At 54.0% G+C, this 18,438-nt stretch overlaps 3 protein-coding genes across 7 annotated transcripts in view; all 3 read left to right on the forward strand.

The window, feature by feature from the left end:
• Window positions 1–2,759, forward strand: part of LOC103672570 (signal transducer and activator of transcription 5B) — a 63,833-nt gene extending 61,074 nt beyond the window's left edge. For all 3 annotated transcript variants that reach the window (XM_040640606.1, XM_008701285.2, XM_008701286.2), the window contains one exon: window positions 238–2,759. In XM_040640606.1, coding sequence (XP_040496540.1) covers window positions 238–364 — 127 coding nt within the window. In that variant the 3' untranslated portion in view covers window positions 365–2,759. The remainder of the gene's footprint in view (window positions 1–237) is intronic.
• A 6,466-nt stretch (window positions 2,760–9,225) lies between these two features.
• Window positions 9,226–13,762, forward strand: GHDC (GH3 domain containing). 3 transcript variants are annotated; one of them, XM_040640607.1, is made up of 10 exons: window positions 9,226–9,341; window positions 9,535–9,619; window positions 9,776–10,094; window positions 10,379–10,500; window positions 10,648–11,152; window positions 11,554–11,746; window positions 11,840–11,911; window positions 11,989–12,122; window positions 12,488–12,573; window positions 12,821–13,762. In XM_040640607.1, exons 3-10 carry the CDS (start codon window positions 9,818–9,820, stop codon window positions 13,037–13,039), a joined length of 1,608 nt encoding a protein of 535 aa, XP_040496541.1. In that variant the 5' UTR covers window positions 9,226–9,341; window positions 9,535–9,619; window positions 9,776–9,817; the 3' UTR covers window positions 13,040–13,762. The 3 variants fall into 3 exon arrangements, with proteins under 3 accessions (XP_040496541.1, XP_040496542.1, XP_008699575.2); XM_040640608.1 differs by having other exon boundaries at window positions 13,076–13,762; XM_008701353.2 differs by having other exon boundaries at window positions 9,806–10,094.
• Window positions 13,763–15,552: 1,790 nt separating this feature from the next.
• On the forward strand, window positions 15,553–16,875 carry HCRT (hypocretin neuropeptide precursor). Its single transcript, XM_040641221.1, has 3 exons — window positions 15,553–15,573; window positions 15,855–16,094; window positions 16,403–16,875. The coding sequence occupies exons 1-3, from the start codon at window positions 15,553–15,555 to the stop codon at window positions 16,775–16,777; spliced, it is 636 nt and encodes a 211-aa protein (XP_040497155.1). The 3' UTR covers window positions 16,778–16,875.
• Window positions 16,876–18,438: the final 1,563 nt, after the last annotated feature.

An 18,438-nucleotide genomic window follows, 5' to 3' on the forward strand; every position in this document is an offset into this window, starting at 1 on the left:
TTAGATGTGGGGACAGCCAGGGTTAGAGGCAGCTGGGGTGGGTATTCTAGTTTGAGTCTGTCCAGATAGCAAAGGACTCTACTCTCCACCGTTTATATTGTGAATGTCTTTTCCCACGAAGCCTAGACGGAGGCGGTAGGCAGTCTCGGACCACTCACCTCGTGGGGTTTGGGGCTTGGGCTGCTCTCTGCTGCTCATCATTTCCCTTCCCTTCATCTTTTCTCTTTTCCCTCGAAGCCCTGACCCTGTCCTTGACAACGATGGGGACTTTGATCTGGACGACACAATGGATGTGGCCCGGCGTGTGGAGGAGCTCCTAGGCCGCCCTATGGACAGTCAGTGGATCCCTCACGCGCAGTCGTGACGCCCCGTCTCTGTCTGCAGCTTCTTCATCCTCGCCAGGGGAGTTACTCTTGTGGATGTTTTAATTCCATGAATCGCTTCTCTTTGGAAACAATACTCATAATGTGAAGTGTTACTACTAGTTGTGACTTTAGTGTTTCTGTGCATGGTGGCACCAGTGAAGGGCGTGTGTGTGAGTGTGTGAGTGTGTGAGCGTGTGAGTTTGCACGTTCGGCTGTTTCTCCCCCTCGCTGTGCAGAGTTTCGTTGCAGCATTGGGGCCACAAACAGAGGCTGTGGTTGTTTTAACCTTGTGCACAAAGGCGGTAGTTCTTGAAACCTGGAGCTTGGCCCTGTGTCTGTTCACGTAAGAGAAGGACGAAGGGAGCAGAAAGCACCTCCTCTTCGTGAGGTTTGTCACTGTGTCTGCAGTTGACAACCGGCACTGGCTCTGCTTGCCTTTGAAATGTAGAAACTGCCTTTTGAAAAAGAAAGCCGTCCTCCCTCCTTCCCTCTGCCCCCACCCTGTCCTCCCGGGTAGGGCTGGGTGATTGCTGGGACAAGGGAAGTCATGAGTTGTCCCATGGGTAGTGGCTGTTTAAATAACCCTTAACCCATCGACGCGCTCTCTCCCTCACCCCTCCTTCCACTCTGTGGAATTACCACTCAGCTCTGTGTGTGTATACACACGCAGACACGTGTGATGAACTAGAGAAAAGAGGGTCACGTAACCGTAGCTTACGGTGTTGATGTCCTCTGTGTCGTGCCCAGAGTGGAAGGCCCAGCCGTGACCCACAGGCGCTGAGAGAATTGCCTTGCTCCCTGGGGGACCTGCCCTCCGGTCTGCCCATCCTTCTGCCCCAGTGCGCTACCCCAAGGCTTCTTGATGACGGCTGTTTGCACATACATGGTGGTATTTTGTTTCTAAATTGAGACTTCTTGTTTTCCTCTTCCCACCCTCATCTGACATCACAATTCTTTCTTCCTGTGGCAGGTCCTGTGCCATTCATACCCAAGTCGCCTCGTTTCCCTTCACTGTTCACACAGGCTGTCTTGGGGGGGTGTGTGGCAGGAATGCAGTCTGAACCCAGGGCCAACATGTTCTGCGATGTCTGCCCACTTGGTACAGGCTGCCGGGTGTCGGGCATTGGTAATTTGGGGAAATGCAGTCAGTGGCTTTCCTGGGAAGTTTAGTAAGCTGCAAAAACAAAACAGCTTCAGTATAACATTGTCCACAGTTTCTTCCGTAGCTTCACATCAGATGGAAGGAATGGGCATGGCGGTCAGGTGGGAAGAGGGGGAAGCAGATATAGCTTTCGGGGTAGGCCTACAAGGTCACTCACCCCTGCCCCCCCTCTCTGAAAGAACCAATGACTGTACCCAGGAGAGAATGGCCCTAAAAACCTTATTTTTATACATGTGAGTAAATAAACAGATATTTTTTTTACAAAAATGATTTCTGAATTTATCAGTGTTTTGATGTTAAAGGAAAATATTCCTCTGTAGTAAATTATTTATTGGAAGATGACTTTTTAAAAGCTGCTGTTTGCCCTGGCTTGGTTTCCTACACTGATTTATTTTTCTATGCCAGGCAGTAGAATTTCTCTGCCTCTGAGAAGCAGGCCGACCCCTCCATGATACCAGCATTGACCTAGGATGCGGCTAAGCCCTTTACATACCCCTCAAGATTGGATTACATTTCCACCCGTGAGGACCGGAGCGTTGGGAAAGGGGGGAAAGGAAGCCAGACTGCTTTCCGACCCTTACCCGCCCGTCCCTGGGGCTTCACCAGCACACGCCTGTGATGCGTGCTGGGAGGTGAGCAGGCCTGCGGGGCGGGGACCCAGCCCCCCCGGAACACTGAGGGCAGAGCTCTCCCTTTACAGTCGGCACCAGGGCTGCGGGTCCTGGAAAGTGGGGCTGCCCCGCACGTAGGGGCCCCATGCTCGTACACTCGCTGCGCTGTCCTCCGTTTTCCTGAGGCTGTGCCTGTAGATGGGAGAGATTTTTGACCGAAAGGTGTGCTCGCTCTCTGCGTTGTATTTTCTCTTTTCTCCCTGTTCCTGCAAACCACAAAAGACGCAGTGGCAAGTCTTGACCACCTCTGCCTCCCACTTGCTCCCAGACACACACACACACACACACACACACACACACACACGCGTCATCAAACCGTTTCAATGTGTGGTATGTGCAGGGTTTTGTAGGGGGTGGGGAGACTAAAAGTGAATATAACTTAAAGTGGAAGTATACTTTTTATAATTTTTCTTTTTAAAACTTTGTGAAATTATTTCAGATACATATTTTAGTGTTGAGGCAGATTAGTATATAGCCACCAAAAAAGTATTGTGTACAATTTGGGGCAGTCACAAAATTGTGTATTTTATGTTACAATAAAAGCTTCCCCTGAAGGGACAATATTGAGTTCTGTTTTTATTTTTTTCCCTCAGGTGGTGAGAGAGGGTAGTTTTGATAGGGAAATATTCGAAATCATTGGTGTGACTGTGAGAAGCAGACCTAGTTGGGAATTGGCCTCAGAGAGTGTGTCATCAGCTTTGACGGTGGAGGGGGCATTTCTAACCCTCCTGTTCATAAGATGTCTTAAAAATTAGAACGATAGTCTGTATCTCCTGCCTGCTGACTCCACACCATTCCCGTTAGAAGGCTGATCCTTGGGGCACCTGGGCGGCTCGGTCAGTTAAGCGGAGGGTCCTGCCTGCTCAGGGGGGGATCTGCTTCTCCCTCTCCCTCTGCCCTTCTCCCTTGCTCATGCTCTCTCTGTCTCAAATGAATAAATAAAATCTTTATTAAAAAAAAGAAAAGAAAGCTCATCTTTAAACTTCAGCACATTTCAAGTGCCCACCCTGCACCGGGCGTGGTATATGGGACAAGAAATCGTTCTGCCCGCAAGAGGATTATGGCTGGGGCTGGGGACGACAGCAACACCAGCAGTCAGGACAGGGTGTTGGCTCGTGCTGCAGTGAAGTTATCCTGAGGCCGTTACCGAATATAAGAGAACAGGGAGGAAGAGCACCAAGGAGCTTGAGCTGACCCCTGAAGAACACATAGGAATTAAGAAAGGAGAGGCATTCGGCCAGAGCAACTCGCGCAGGCAGAGGCCGGAGATGCAGGGCGGGCTGCGGCTGGGCGGAGGCTGACGTGTGGTTCTCAGCCTAGGCGCGCTTCAGGATCTTTCGAGGACCGGTTCAAGCGCAGATCGCTGGGCCGCACCCCAGAGTTTCCTGGCCAGTAGGCCTGGGGTGGAGCCTGAGAGTCTGCATTTCTGCCAAGTTCCCAGGTGGCGTGAGGGCAAGGACCACGCTTTGAGAACTGGTGGCTGGTGAAGCCCGGTGTGCCGGGCCAAGAGTTTAAACTTCCCCCGAGCACGTTGGTAAGTGAAGACACCTTAGACTTGAAGCAAGGGGTAACCAGAGTGTCATTTTAGGAAATACTACCATGACAGTGTGTAGGATGGGTCGAAGGGCGGCAAAGGAGGAGGCCAGGGATGGGGGCGGGGGGGGGGTGCTGTTTCAACAGTCTGAGCTGGAGGAGATGAGGTTCTAGACGATAATACCACAGCAGTGGCCCTGGGGCCTAATATACAGACATAGTGGCCAATGTTGGGGGGCAGGATCAGAGTCTAGAGTCATTTCTGGCTCAGGAAGTGATTGATATTCCAGGTTTCTGGCTCAGGAAGTAATTGACAGAGACGCTCCTCAGTAAGACGAGGAGGGGAAGATGTGGAAGAGGAGCAAGCTGGGAGGAGGGTTGGGTGCAAATCAGGTAAGTTGGAAGGTCCAAGGAGACCCGTGGTTGTGAAGTCTAAGAATGATCAGGGCTGGAGTGCCTGGGGCGTTAAGTGACTCTTGATTTCGGCTCCCATTCTGGTCTCTCCGGGTCATGAGATCAAGCCCAGTGTTGGGCTAGGAGTAAAGTCCGCTTGAGATTCTCTCTCTCCTTCTGCCTCTGCCCCTCCCCCTGCTTGTGCTCTCTCTCTCTCAAAATAAATAAAATCTGTTTTTAAAAAAAATGATCAGGGCTGGAGCGCCTGGGTGGCTCAGCCGGTTAAGCGGCTTCCTCCAGCTCAGGTCGTGATCCCAGGGTCCTGGGATCAAGCCCTGTGTGAGTCTGCTTCTCCTTCCACCCCCCCCCCACTCATGCTCTCTCTCTTGCTCACTCTCTCAAATAAATAAAAATATTTTTAAAAAATGATCAGGGCTAAGAGATGTGTAGGGATGAGGGGAGGGGGCATAAAGGAGCCGGGCTGTAAAACAGAGAACTTGGAACCCTCAAAGGAACTGACTCCGTTTGCAAGAGAATTTCCCGCTTAAGGGTTCTCTCGAAAACACTGGAGGTTGTGGTGAAAGGCAAGTGGCTGGAGAACAAGAGCTTCATCGGAGCTGGAGCCTGAATGGGGCTAGCTAGCGTGCTAGAGAGAGATGGGGAGAGAGACAGCAGAGAGGAGCTCTCTTGGGGTCAGAACAAGTCTCAAACACTGGCCATGAAACTGTCCCTTCGAAGACGCCTGAGCCTGTCCCGTCATTTTATTGGATCAAATTTCCTCCGCAAAGCATGGTTGAAACGTAGACAGCAGTCAGCTCACACTGCGTGTAGCTCAACAGCTGGGTGTGGTCAGGGGAAGAGCCAGGTCTGTGAGAATCACTGTCACGCTAGGGCGACTGTGGACATACTCAAGTCCGGACCCCCTTACGGAGCAATATCGGGCTTCACGCAGTGTGTGGGGGTGGGGGGTGGGAAGTAGATAGACTCCCTAAAATGATCCAGCCACTCACCAAGCAAGGAAATAACAGTAACAAGCCCTGGAAAATTCACAAATAATGTGGAAGTTAATGTACCCCAAATAACGAACTGAGAGAAGATTTAAGTTGAGTAGTCGCACTTCACAATAAGCAAGCCAAAACTTCCTACAAAGCCACAGTAATCAACAGAGTGTGATATTGGCATAAGGATAGACATATGGATCAGTGGGCTAGAATTCAGAATCCAGAAGGAAACCCATGTGTTTGGAGTCAACTGATTTTGGACAAGGGTGCCAAGACCATGCAATGGGGAAAGAATAGTCCTTTCAGCAAGTGGGGCTGAGACAACTGGAGAGCCACATGCCAACGAATAAAGTTGGAACCTGACATCACATAACAAAAATTAACTCAAAATGGATCAAAGGCCTAACTGTAAGACCTAAAACTATAGGGGCGCCTGGGTGGCACAGCGGTTAAGCGTCTGCCTTCAGCTCAGGGCGTGATCCCGGCATTGTGGGATCGAGCCCCACATCAGGCTCCTCCACTATGAGCCTGCTTCTTCCTCCCACACTCCCCCTGCTTGTGTTCCCTCTCTCGCTGGCTGTCTCTATCTCTGTCAAATAAATAAATAAAATCTTAAAAAAAAAAAACCCTAAAACTATAAAACTCTTAGAAGAAACCATAGAAAGCTTCATGACTTTGGATTTGGCAATGATTTCTTGGGCATGACACCATGAGCCACTTAAGATAAATTGGACCTCATCAAAATAAAAACTTTTGTGCATAAAGCATTGTTAGCAGTGACTAGGCAACACGCAGATTGGGAGAAAAGATGTGTAAATCATATGTCCGATGAGGGATTAATATCCAAAATACATAAAAAACTCTATAACAACAACAACTTTCAAATGGAAAAGATGTGAACAGACAGTTCTCTGAAGATAAACAGGTAGACAACAAGCACACAAGCTCAGTCATTAGACATGCAAACGCACAACCACTTCTTACCCATTCGATTGGCCGTTATCACAGCAAAAGAAAACAAAATAGTAACTGGTAGGGGCTGCAGAGAAGTCGGAACCTGTGTGCATCGCGGGTAGGCATGTAAAATAGTGCAGCTGCTGTGAAGACAGCATGGAGAGTCCTTGAGAAGTTAGACAGAGAGTTACCACGTGATCCGGCACGTCCGCTTTTGGGTAGACCCTCAAAAGAACTGAAAGCAGGCACACGGATATTTGGGCATCCGTGTTGATAGCAGCATTATTCGCAACAACCAGAAGATGAGCACGACACAAATGTCCATCAGTGGGTGAATGGATAAACTAAATGTGGTCTAGACATAAAGGAATATCACTCAGTTCTAAAAAAGGAAGGAAATTCTGACACATGCTACGACATGGGTGAATCTTGGAGACATTATGCTGAATGAATTAGACACTAAGGGACATGAATATTGTACGGTTGCCCTTCTATTAGGTACTGGGAGTAGTAGAATCATGGTCATCAGAGGCTGGGGGGAAGAGGAATAGGGAGTTATTGTTTAATGAGTAGAGTTTCAGTTTAGGAAGATGAGGAAGTTCTGGAGATGGATGGTGGTGATGATGGATATGGTTAAAATGGTAAACCTTATGCATATTTTATCACCGTAAAAATAAAGAACTCTGTGTAAGAGCTAAGATTAAAAGACGATTAGAAGAAAACATATGAGTAAATCTTCATGACCCCAGATTTGATGATGGATCCCCAGATATAATGCCAAAAGCACAAGCAACAAAAGAAAAAGTAGGTAACAGGACTTCATCAGAATTTTACGGTTTGTACTTCAAGGGACACTGTCAAGAAAACGAAAAGACAACCCACAGAATGGAAGACAATATTGGCAAGTCGTCTATTTGATAGGGGACTTGAATGTAAAATATATAAAGAACTCTTACAGCTTAATAATAAAAAGACACATAGCCCCATGAGAATTGGGTAAGGGACCTGAAAAGACATTTCTTCATAGAAGTATACAAATGCCAATAGATACATGAAAAGATGCTTGACCATTGGTCATTGGGGACCATGCAATTAAAACGGACTCAAGGGGTGCCTGGCTGGCTCAGTTGGTAGACCACGTGACTCTTGATCTCAGGGTCATGAGTTCAAGCCCCATGTTGGGCGTGGAGCCTACTTAAAAAAAAAAAAAAAAAAAACCTCAAGTTACTTCACACCGGACTAGGATGGCTATAATCAAAAAGGAAGATATTAACAAGTGTCAGCAAGGACAGAGAGAAATTGGAACCCTCATACACTGCTGGTGGGGATGTAAAATGGTGCACCCACTATGGAAACCAGTAACAGCAGTTCCTTAAACAGTTAAACAGAGTTACTATACAACCCAGCTCTTCCATTGATTGGAATGTGATAAAACCCTTGCCTTCATTACATTTTCTGCAAGAAAAATAAAAACATATGTCCACAGAAAAACTTGTACACAAATGTCCATAACAGGATTATACATAGCAGCCAAAGAACGGGAATGACCTAAATGTCCATCACCTGATGAGTGGGTAAACAAGTTTGTTGTGGCATATCCATACTATGAAATAGTATTTGGCGATAAAAAAGAATGAACCATGCGGTACTACATGGGAGAACCTTGAAAACACACTGAGTGAGAGAAACCAGACACAAGAGACCACGTGTTACATGATTCCACTTATATGAAAGATCCAGAATAGGCAGATCTATATAAGAGAAAGTAGATTTGTGGTTGCTTATGCTGGGAGTGGGGAGGTGGGAAGGGATGGGGGGGTTGATAGCTAAAGGGTATGGGGTTACTTTCAAGGTGATGAAAATGTTATGAAATTGACTGTTGGTGTTACCCAGATCTGGGAATATAGCAGAAACCATTGAATTGTCTGCTTTAAACGGGTGATTGGTATGGTGTGTGAATTATACCTAATAACGCTGTTCTTCTAAAAAATCAAGTGTAAGACCTAACCAAGAAATTTGAAAGGGTGAGATCAAGGTGAGGCAGCCTGATAGCGAGAGCAGAACTGTGCAAAGGAGCTCCCCCGTGAACGGGAGAGGGAGCCCCTGTAAGACAGATGAGGGGTTGGCGGGAGGGGTTTTAGTGTTTAAGAGCTTGGGTCCAGAGCACAGGAGCAGGGAGGGCTTAACCACAGACAGCAGAAGAACCTCACTCTACAGCAGAGGTTCTCAAACTCCACAGTGGGAGGGTAGGAGCCTAGCTGAGGTGGGCACCTCGCTCCAAGTTGCAAAAAGATGTCGTGTCATAAAGATGGGAGAAGTTTGTTTTTCCTTGGCATACAGCCTATTAGCTAACACTGATGGTGATCCCAATTACCAGGTAAAGTTGGCATGAGCTATGTGTGACCCATGGTGCTGTCAAGTCCCCTTCCTTGACGACTAGTTATCGTTTATCTTTTTTTTTTTTAAGATTTTATTTATTTATTTGAGAGGGAGAGAGACAGAGCTGGAGATCAGGGGGAGGGAGAAGCAGGCTCCTTGCTGAGCAGGGAGCCCCCGAAATGGGACTGTATCCCAGGACGATCCCAGGACGCTGAGATCATGATCTGAGCTGAAGGCAGACGTTTAACCGACTGAGCCACCCAGGTGCCCCATGGCCCCTCCTTATGGGACACGTGTGTCATGGGTTCTGGCGGCTTGGCTAAGTAAGGGAAGGAGATTGTCTTCTGCCCTTGCAATCTCTTCAGTCTCTTGGCCATTGCCTGCGATGAGCACCCATTCTGGTTTATGCTTATTCAATAACAGAAGTGCTTCCTTTCTCTACTACCTTTGTCAGGAAAAGCTAGTAGATCTTTGTGGAGAGGGTTTCTGGATTGGGAGAAAATTTTGGTTCTTAAACTATTCTCAAGCCTGAATCTGCTCTTCTGGGGGTGTGCCCTTCTCCCAACTCAAGCTGCTTCGTGGTACTCTTCCACACTCAGCTCTCTCTTCCTTCATCTGCAGGAGTTTGAAGGCCACACTTCTCTGGCGGGGAGTTTCCTCCCATCTGCCAGCTTGGGCTGGCTCCCAGCACGTGGGCCCTTCAGCAAACTGCCCCTTTAAGAGCCCCCCCCCCCAGCTCCTCCCTCAAGCCTGTGGCCGGATTTCCCCATCAGGGCCCCACCCTTTAAAGTCACGGCTCCATCTTTCTGGCCGGCTGTATACACAAACCGGAGGGCCCAGGGGGCCCTGGGTGTTGAGAGGGGGCACAAGTGGGCTGTGACAGGTGCATGTGGGACGTGGAACCACCGCCCGGGGCTCAGGAGGGACCGGAGCTGGGACAGGGAGGCTCCCGGGATGGAGCGGAGGCACTCGGGAGTGGGCTGGACACGGCATTCTTGAGCAGCCTCTGTGTGCCAGGCACCGAGTCAATCCCTTTCCGTAGCTTCTGCGGAGCTATTATTACTCCCATTTTACAGACAGGGCAACGGAGCCCAGAGCAGCTAGCTGACTTACCCAGGGCCCTACAGCTAACCAAGTGGCAGAGCCAGGGTCCGAACTCAGGTCAGTGTGATTCTGAAGCTTTGATGTCCTATCCTCTGCATCACCTGCCTGACAGGTCCTGGCTTCCTCCCAGACTTCCTTTTTCCTTGGTTTCTGGTGGGGTAGAGAGGGGTGAAGGGGGGAGGGGAGAAATGGGTTATCCTCTCCTCCCCCCAGTACCAGACTGGGGTCCCTTCCTCCTCCCAGGAGCTGCTCCAGATGCTGCTGCCGCCACTCCTCCTCCTTCTCCTGCTGCTGCTGCTGCTGCTGCTGCTGGCCCTGGTCAGGCTCCAGCGGCGGCCCCAGGAGGCCAGGCTGTCCCGGCTTGCTGGCCTCCAGCACCGTGTGGCAGGAGGCGCCCTGCGCTGGGCAGCAGCCTGGCAGCAGCGGAGACTGGAGCAGAGCACACTGCACGCGGGCCAGAGCCAGCAGCAGGCCCTGAGGTGGTGTCTGCAGGGAGCCCAAAGGCCCCGCGGTCCCCTTGGGGGGACCACAGGTGTGTTCCCGAGGGTCCGGGGAGGTGGCCCAAACACGGGGCAGTCAGATTCCAGACCCGGAGGACTTCCCTTCTGCCCTTCTACCGCCAGCACAGAGGGGCTTGACCCAAAGACCCTGCCCGGGCTCAGGATGGTTCAAGATGAGTTTTTCATTCCTGGGCCCCAGTAGACTTGCCCCACGGTCCTCTGCTGGGTTCCTTCCTCAAGGGTCTTACCAATTTTGCCTGAAACTCTTGGGAAACTGTGGCTTCAGGATGAGTTTATGATGTGTTTGGGGCCACAGATACAAGCACCTTCCGGAACCATCTTCCTCTGACCAAGGCCAGCCAGGCCCAGGAGGAAGAACGTGCGGGGCAGCCCCTGCCCTCCACGTCAACCCAGTACTACGGGGAGGCCTCCCTGCAGGTAAACCGAGAAGGCTGGGGCCTAGTTCCACCAGACGCCCCTACTTGCAGCCAAACCCTCCCATCAGGGTGGGCAAAGAACCCCCAATCTGGGGACTCAGGGACTGGCTCAGGCCCAGAGCCGACACCCTCTCTTGTCTCCCTCCAGGCCACCTTGCTGGGTCTGGCAGCCCTAAACAAGGCTTACCCAGAAGTGCTGGCTCCGGGAGGCGTTGCTTGTGTGACCCCTACATCCCCCTGGCCTCGCCCTCTCCCCTGGCCTTGGCATCACCTGGGCCAGGTTGTTAGCGCTCCTGGAGCCAAGCACCCTGGGGCCCTGCTGCTAGAGGCACTGAGGTCCCCAGGGCTGCGGGCCCTGGAAGCTGGGACGGCAGCCGAACTCCTGGATGTCTTTACGGGCCTGGAGGCCGATGGCAAAGAGCTGGCTGAGGCCATGGCCGCCGGGAACCCAGGGCCGCGTCTCCCCAGGCGGGCAGCGGAGCTGCTGGAGGCCCTAGAGCGGGGGCCCCGAGGACTGGCCCTCCGACTCTGGCCAAAGCTACAGGTGGTGGTGACGCTGGACGCAGGAGGCCAGGCCGAGGCTGTGGCTGCCCTGGGGGCCTTGTGGTGCCAAGGGCTAGCCTTCTTCTCGCCTGCTTATGCCGCCTCTGGAGGTCAGCAGGACTCAGGGCTGGAGAGCTGGGGGCAGGGGGCAGAGGCCACACAGCGAGCTGCCAAGTAGTGAGCCCTACATAATCACCTCATTTAATCCCCCCGACACCAGTAGCCCCATATTACACATGCAGAAACTGAGGCTCACGGAGGTTACGAGACTTGCACAGATGTACCCAGCACCAGCATTTACCCAAGGGTCTGTCACCCCCAGAACCACTGCGGCTTCCCAATTAGGGCCTTCGAGGCAATGCACTGAGCCTGCAGGAGCCTGGAGGGAGGGGTGGAAGGGCAGCAGTGGGATCAGCTGTGCAGAGAATGGGGGCCTGGGGTCCAGGGTGAGGGGTGTTCTCTAGCAGAAAGCAATGGCACCCCCAGCAGAAGGGCTGCTTGCTCCCCACAGGGGTGGTGGGCCTGAACCTAGGGCTGGAGCAACCCCGTGGGCTCTACCTTCTGCCCCCTGGAGCTCCTTTTATTGAGCTGCTCCCAGTCCAGGAAGGAGCCCAGGAAGAGGCCGCCTCTACCGTCCTGCTGGCTGAGGCCCAGAAGGGCGGGGAGTACGAGCTGGTGCTGACCGACCACACCAGCCTCACCAGGTGATCACCTGCCTCCCCCCAGGGCACCTTAGGCCCCCTGCGACCCTACTGAGGGCCAGGGGCCTGAGCTCACCACCCCCCTTGCCCTGTCAGGTGTCGCCTGGGTGACGTGGTACAGGTGGTGGGTGCCTACAATCAGTGTCCGGTCGTCAGGTTCGTCTGCAGGTAGGCGACTCCCCGGGGGAGCTGAGGGGCCGTCCTTGTGCCCCAGGCTCCTCTGCCTCCCCCTTCCTCCTCCCTAGGCTGGGCCAGGCCCTGAATGTGCGAGGAGAAGACATTCAAGAGGACGTGTTCTCTGAGGCCCTGGGCCGGGCGGTAGGGCAGTGGCCAGGGGCCAAACTGTTAGACCATAGCTGTGTGGAGAGCAGCATTCTGGGTAAGCTTCTCCATCAGCTCCTGCCCCCCATTTTTGAGTTGGCTGCCTCCCCCGCTATACCATACCCATCCTGAAGGAAGAACTCTAGGAAAGAGGTAAGACCCAGCCTCTTTTGCTGCTTCTAACAAAAGTCCTTCCCCATGTCTAACTCCCATCCCTCCTGCTGCAGTCTCTCCCACTTTGCTTTCCTGACCTGCTTCATAGCTACAATTAGGCTTTGGGTTCCTCTCCACTTACCCCCTTCTCTGCCAAGAAATTCCTTTTCTCCCATGAGCCTCAGAGTGGGGTAGAACGGGAGGAGGCACAGGCATTGATGGTGGAAGCCACCGCGTTGGCAAAGTGTGTGCATGGGGGTTTGTCTACAGATTCCTCCGAGGGCTCTGCTCCCCACTACGAGGTGTTTGTGGCGCTAAGAGGGCTGAGGAACCTGTCAGAGGAAAATCGAGACAAGGTAAGCAAGATGGGGACAGGATGTGACGGCACGTCCCCCTCACGCTACATGCCCCCAGGAGCCACGGGCACAGCGCAGGGATGGAGAGGAGGGGGTGGGGAAGAGAACCTCCCTGGGGGCTCAGGGAAGGGAGAGATGAGGTCCACAGGCACATGCGTGTGCATGGAGCGCCTGCCACGCATATGCTGGCATCACCCACATGCCACAGAGCCGCACAGCAGCCTCACTCAGGCCGTTCTGTTCCCAGCTGGACCACTGCCTTCAGGAAGTCTCTCCCTGCTACAAGTCCCTGCGGTTCCGGGGCAGCGTGGGCCCTGCCAGGGTTCACCTGGTGGGGCAGGGGGCCTTCAGGGAACTCCGGGCCACCCTCGCAGCCTGCCCCTCATCCCCCTTTCCTCCTGAGATGCCCCGGGTCCTCAGGCACAAGCATCTGGCCCAGTGTCTGCAGAGGAGGGTGTTGTCCTGAGCTGAGGCTGGCCCCCTGCCCCATCCCCCTTCATAGGCCACCTTGCTCTTTCCTCCGTGGCCTCTCTGCATGGGAACCCATGGCCAGGGTCTCCGACTCTGTGTCACCTGACAGCGCCTCATCAGAGCTGCCAGGCCTTAGGGAGGTCCGACCTGGTCAGCCCGTGCTGAGCAGCTGACATCAGCGGACGCCTGCGGTGGCCTGCCTGGAGCCCTGTGCCCCCCCCCCCCCGCCAAAGCCTATGCTCCCGTGTCTCCAGTCCAGGGCACTGCGCAGGCTGCAAGTGTTGGCAGTTCATGCTCCCAGGAGCCACCCTCCGTCTATAAGAAACAGAGCTCGGGGGGCGCCTGGGTGGCACAGCGGTTAAGCGTCTGCCTTCGGCTCAGGGCGTGATCCCGGCATTCTGGGATGGAGCCCCATGTCAGGCTCCTCCGCTGGGAGCCTGCTTCTTCCTCTCCCACTCCCCCTGCTTGTGTTCCCTCTCTCGCTGGCTGTCTCTCTGTCAAATGGATAAATAAAATCTTAAAAAAAAAAAAAAAAAGAAACAGAGCTCGGCGTCGTTGTCCCTCAGTGTGACAGTTCTAACGTGTATTCTGCTCCAGTTGCCCACACTGATAACCTTCTCAATAACACGGATCTTACTGGTTTTCCTTCCGTCCCTCCCATCCCCACTCCCTTATCTGCTTTCTAGCATCACCTCCCAAATAAACCTCTTGCACCAGATTCTTGACTCAGGGTCTGTTTATGGAGAGACTGGAATAGTCCCATGTGCTCTGCTTCTGCGGCCAGCTGGCTCGCCCCCCACCTTTGGCTCTGGACACCAGGGCTCTTCCCCCACTCCCCACTTGAGGTCGGGGTAGGCCCTGAGTGTGTGTGCACCTCTTTCCACTCTAAGCTGATCCTAAATGTGGAGGGACTGCTCCCCAGCTTCCCTTGCCCTGGCTTAGCACCGGTCCCTGTCTGGCCCAACACCCACAGATCGCTTCCCTGGGTAGGGGCTGGACTGCAAATCATGACATATCCCAACAGGAAGCGATCCCAGAGACCACGTGGCTTAACCGTCTATCTTACCAGTGGGGAAACTGAAGCTTCATGAGGCTGTGAGGCCCGCCCAAGGCCCCGCAGCTCCTCCTAAGTAACATGGCCCCAGTTCCCGATCAGTTGATAACTCTCCAATTCTGCCTCTGAATTACTTCTGGATTCCATGTCCCCCGTCCAGGCCACCCAGCCCCCCATCGGCCCCGTGACTCCTTCCTGCTAAAACCTCCCATGGCTCCCCGGTGGCCACAGGATCGAGACCAATCAGCTGAGCCTGTAAGACCCTTTGACCCACCCTGGCACTCACTTACCTGTCCAGACACCTCTCCCCTGGGAGGGAAGCTGCAACTATGAAGACCACGCCCTACTATCCCGCCCGAGCTAAGCACTGTCACCTCCAAGTCTTTGCTCAACTCCTGCCTCCTGCGGAATGCCTTCTCCCCCACCTTACCTGATGGAAATCCGCTTTGCATGCCAGGCCTTTTTGGGGTCCTTTCTCCCACTGAGCTATCATTATGCCAGGTTGCCTCCCCACCTGGACTTTGGAGCTCCCGGAAAACTGGGTGAGGTCCAATACATGTTGTCCCTCCAGCGCCCAGTGCAGGGCCTGGCAAGGAGCAGGTGCTCAATAGACATGCCCCCCTATCAAAAAGACTCTGGCTCAGAGAGGGCACGGTCCTTCCCCAGGGTGGCTCACTCTTGGCTGACGGTGGGATGGGACTCCAAACCCCACTCTAGGCAGCCTGACCAGGAAGGAAACTGGGCAGGTGGGAGGACGACACCAGGTGTGGCTGCTTTCCTCCCTCTGCCCAGGTTCAATTTTCAAGATTCTCCACCTTGGAGGCTGGTGGAAGGGACAGAGGGAAGGAGAGAGCTGGCGAGAAGGGAGAGGTGGCTAAGAAGCCTTTTCCATGAAGGAAGAGGGCCGAAGAGCCTGACAGACCCCAGGGACAGCAACAAGGAGCAGAAGGGGGAGGCCTGCTGCCTGGCTGCCCTCCCCCCACCACACACGATGGGGCTCACAGCTGCCATCTCTCCTGCCCTAATTAGCAGCTGCCCGCCCCCCCCCCATTGTCCCAGGCCAGCGCCCCAGCCAAGGCCTCTTTTGTGCTCCCAGATTCCTGGGTGCAAGGTGGCCTCATTAGTGCCCGGAGACCGCCCCATCTCCAGGGAGCAGGCGGACAGACAAGGGGGGTACCAGTGGCACAATCATCCAACTCTCGCTTCTGAGAGCCTTGGCGGCCATTCCTTGGGCCCAACCTGGAGACGGCCCCCCTGCAGGAGGCTAATCTTAGACTTGCCTTTGTCTGGTCCCAGAGTGGACGCAAGTACCCATCTGTCCCCCACCACCTCAGAGCACTATAAACCCCAGGCCCTTGATCGGGGGTCACAGTCAACGGGCTCAAAGTTCCTGGCTATTCGGACCACTGCAGACAACACCTTTCCCGGCTACCCCACTCTGAGCTCCAGACACCATGAACCCTCCCCCTACAAAGGTAAAGACCCAGGGATAGAGGGGGTGGCTCATCATACCAGATGGGCAATGAGAACGCTTGCTCGGGTGGCTGGAAAGAAGGCTGAGGTGTCTCTGCTCTTCCTCTTTTCCCATGTGGGCTCTGAGGCAGGGGCCTGGGTAGAGCCTCAGGGGGGAAAGCCTCAGCGGGGAGAGCCAACCTGCGCTAGCACAGGACTGAGCGCCTTCTCCTGAGAGCTCGAGCCTCGGGGGCTGTGTTTGCACCTGTCTCGTGCCCCCGCACCCCCCAAGCCTGCACTGTAGAAATTATTTAATACCCGTTCACAAGGGAGGAAGTTGTGCCCCCGAGACGGTAGGAAACAGGTCGGAAGAGACAGAGCGCAGGTTCCCCTGCAAGGGAGCAGGCAGACAAGACAACTTGGAACCTACCAGTCCTTGACTTGCACGTGTTTGTCCCGGGAGGGACTATACAGGGCCTCTGTTTCCCTGAGGGACAAACTTCTGGTGCAGACAGACTCACGCACCCTGTTTTCAGGTGGAGTGGTAAGCGCTTTAACGCGGGTACGAGGGACTAAGGGTACCCAGAAAAGAGGGATTCACCCTGCCCAGGGGGGTCTCAAAGAGCTTCCTGGGGGAGATGCTGTGCTGGGTGGGGCTTGAGGGAAGAGCAGATGAAGGAGCCGGAGAGGGGCCCTCCAACAGACGCAGCCTTGCGCAGCGGCGGGGAAACTAGCGGACGGATAAGTAGGAGCGCGGGCGGGGGCGCGGGCCAGCTGGGCGGGGCCTGGGCGTAGGGGCTGGAGGCGGACGCGGCGGGAAGACCCCCAGCGCCTAGCCTCGTGTCTCCCTAGGTCCCCTGGGCCGCCGTGACGCTGCTGCTGTTGTTGTTGCTGCCGCCCGCGCTGCTGTCGCCCGGGGCGGCCGCGCAGCCCCTGCCCGACTGCTGCCGCCAGAAGACGTGCTCCTGCCGCCTCTACGAGCTGCTGCACGGCGCGGGCAACCACGCAGCCGGCATCCTCACGCTGGGCAAGCGGCGGCCCGGGCCCCCCGGCCTCCAGGGCCGGCTGCAGCGCCTCCTGCAGGCCAGCGGCAACCATGCGGCCGGCATTCTGACCATGGGTCGCCGCGCAGGCGCAGAACCGGCGCCACGCCCCTGTCCCGGGCGCCGGTGTCCCGCGGCCGCCGCTGCCCCCTCTGCAGCGCCTGGAGGGAGGTCCGGAGTCTGAGCCTGTGATCGTGCTCCGTTCTGTCCCTGCCCTCTCCTCGCTGCCGGCCCGGTGTCAGCCCCCAGAAAAAGGGCAATAAAGGCGAGTCTCTTAGTGTGGCTGGTCTCTGTTCTGTGTGGTCGCGTCCCGTCCTGCAGGGGGCGTGAGAGTCCTTCGAACGCTAAAGAGCTCGAGGGCCTAGAAGCCTGGCGCTGGGGCACCTCTGCTTTGGTGTTTTCGAACTCGAAACACAGCAAGGAATCGTGCGAGGCCCCGTGGCACGGAGAGAACATGTGCATGCTTGGAGGGAAGGATGCAGGACAGACACGTCTCTCCATGCTCTAGTCATTCTGTATCTTGGCCTTTACAGACAGTCAGGGAAGGGAGGAAGAGCAAGGAAGGTTGCACGGAGGAGAGGAGTCTGGCTGGGAAGGGATAGGAGCCGAGCTTGCCCAAAAGGCCAAGAATATAAGAGTCAATATGCATCTTCCAGAATGGCTGCTGCATGGGGGTTGATGGTGTGGGGAGCGGTGAGGCGCTGGAGGGGAGGCTGTCAGTTTCCTGCAGCCTGGATTGTGAAGGCCCTCGCAAACCATCAGGCGTTAGGTTTCATTCTGTGATTTTATTTATTTATTCGACAGAGATAGAGACAGCCAGCGAGAGAGGGAACACAAGCAGGGGGAGCGGGAGAGAAAGAAGCAGGCTCATAGCAGAAGAGCCTGATGTGGGGCTCGATCCCATAACGCCGGGATCACGCCCTGAGCCGAAGGCAGACGCTTAACCGCTGTGCCACCCAGGCGCCCCCCAGGAGAGGTTCTTAATCAGAGATGGGGCAAGATTTTCCTGCAACTTTAGCTGAATGCACCCTCCACCCTCAGTTCATACGTTGAAGTCCTAACCCCTGCCACTTCATAAAATGACCTTATGTAGAAATAGAGTCATTGTAGATGTAAACAAGATGAAGTCATACTGGAGGAGAGTGGACCTCTAATCTGATATGACTAGTGTCCTTATAAAAAGGGGGAATTTGGACTCACAGAAACGCACACAAGGAGAAACCGTGTGAACATAAAGACAGAGATGGGGTGGTGCATCTCTAAGCCAAGGAACACCAAAAATTGTCACAACCCACCAGAAGCTAGAAGAGAGGCATGGAACACATTCTCCTTCACAACCTTCAAAAGAAACAAACCCTAGCTTCTCTTGATCTTGGACTTCTATCCTCCAGAACCGAGGCAACAAATTTCTGCTGTTTAAGCCAGTTTGTGGTACTTTGTTATGGTAGCCCTAGGAAACTCATATAACACCCAAAAGACAGAGACACAGAGGATGTGACACTTTTAAGCAATCTAGCAGCCCAGAGAATACCCAGCTCAGACTCTGGGGGTGAGGGTGAGGAGCACTGGCCTGAGATGAATACCAGCCTCTCTTCCCATTCTCACTGGATTTAGCAGCGTCGTCTGGGAAGCCTTCACCCTAAGCCACCACACTCATCTGCCCCCGGTAATTTTCTGCTTTTGTAGTGAAAAAGTCCCATGTCTGGTCTCTCATGGGTCCTTCCTGATACTGCACTGGTTCCCTCTCGGAGAAGATGGAGATCAAAGACCACCAGTGCACCTTTGGAGATTTGCAAACTGACTCTGCCCATCTTGAAACTATCTTTCTTGTCCCCCAATTTGCCT

This window comes from Ursus maritimus, unplaced genomic scaffold (assembly GCF_017311325.1).
Source record: "Ursus maritimus isolate PB19 unplaced genomic scaffold, ASM1731132v1 scaffold_24, whole genome shotgun sequence".
Classification (NCBI taxonomy): domain Eukaryota; kingdom Metazoa; phylum Chordata; class Mammalia; order Carnivora; family Ursidae; genus Ursus; species Ursus maritimus.

Bases quoted from the DNA above. Each gene is read 5' to 3' on its own strand.
- HCRT (XM_040641221.1), top strand. From the start codon at position 15,553: ATGAACCCTCCCCCTACAAAG. The intron at 15,574-15,854 runs GTAAAGACCCAG...CCTGCACTGTAG, and splicing joins TGAACCCTCCCCCTACAAAG to AAATTATTTAATACCCGTTC. The intron at 16,095-16,402 runs GTAAGCGCTTTA...GTGTCTCCCTAG, and splicing joins CCCTGTTTTCAGGTGGAGTG to GTCCCCTGGGCCGCCGTGAC.
- GHDC (XM_040640607.1), top strand. From the start codon at position 9,818: ATGCTGCTGCCGCCACTCCTCCTCCTTCTCCTGCTGCTGCTGCTGCTG. The intron at 11,153-11,553 runs GTCAGCAGGACT...TGCTCCCCACAG, and splicing joins TGCTTATGCCGCCTCTGGAG to GGGTGGTGGGCCTGAACCTA. The intron at 11,747-11,839 runs GTGATCACCTGC...TTGCCCTGTCAG, and splicing joins GACCACACCAGCCTCACCAG to GTGTCGCCTGGGTGACGTGG.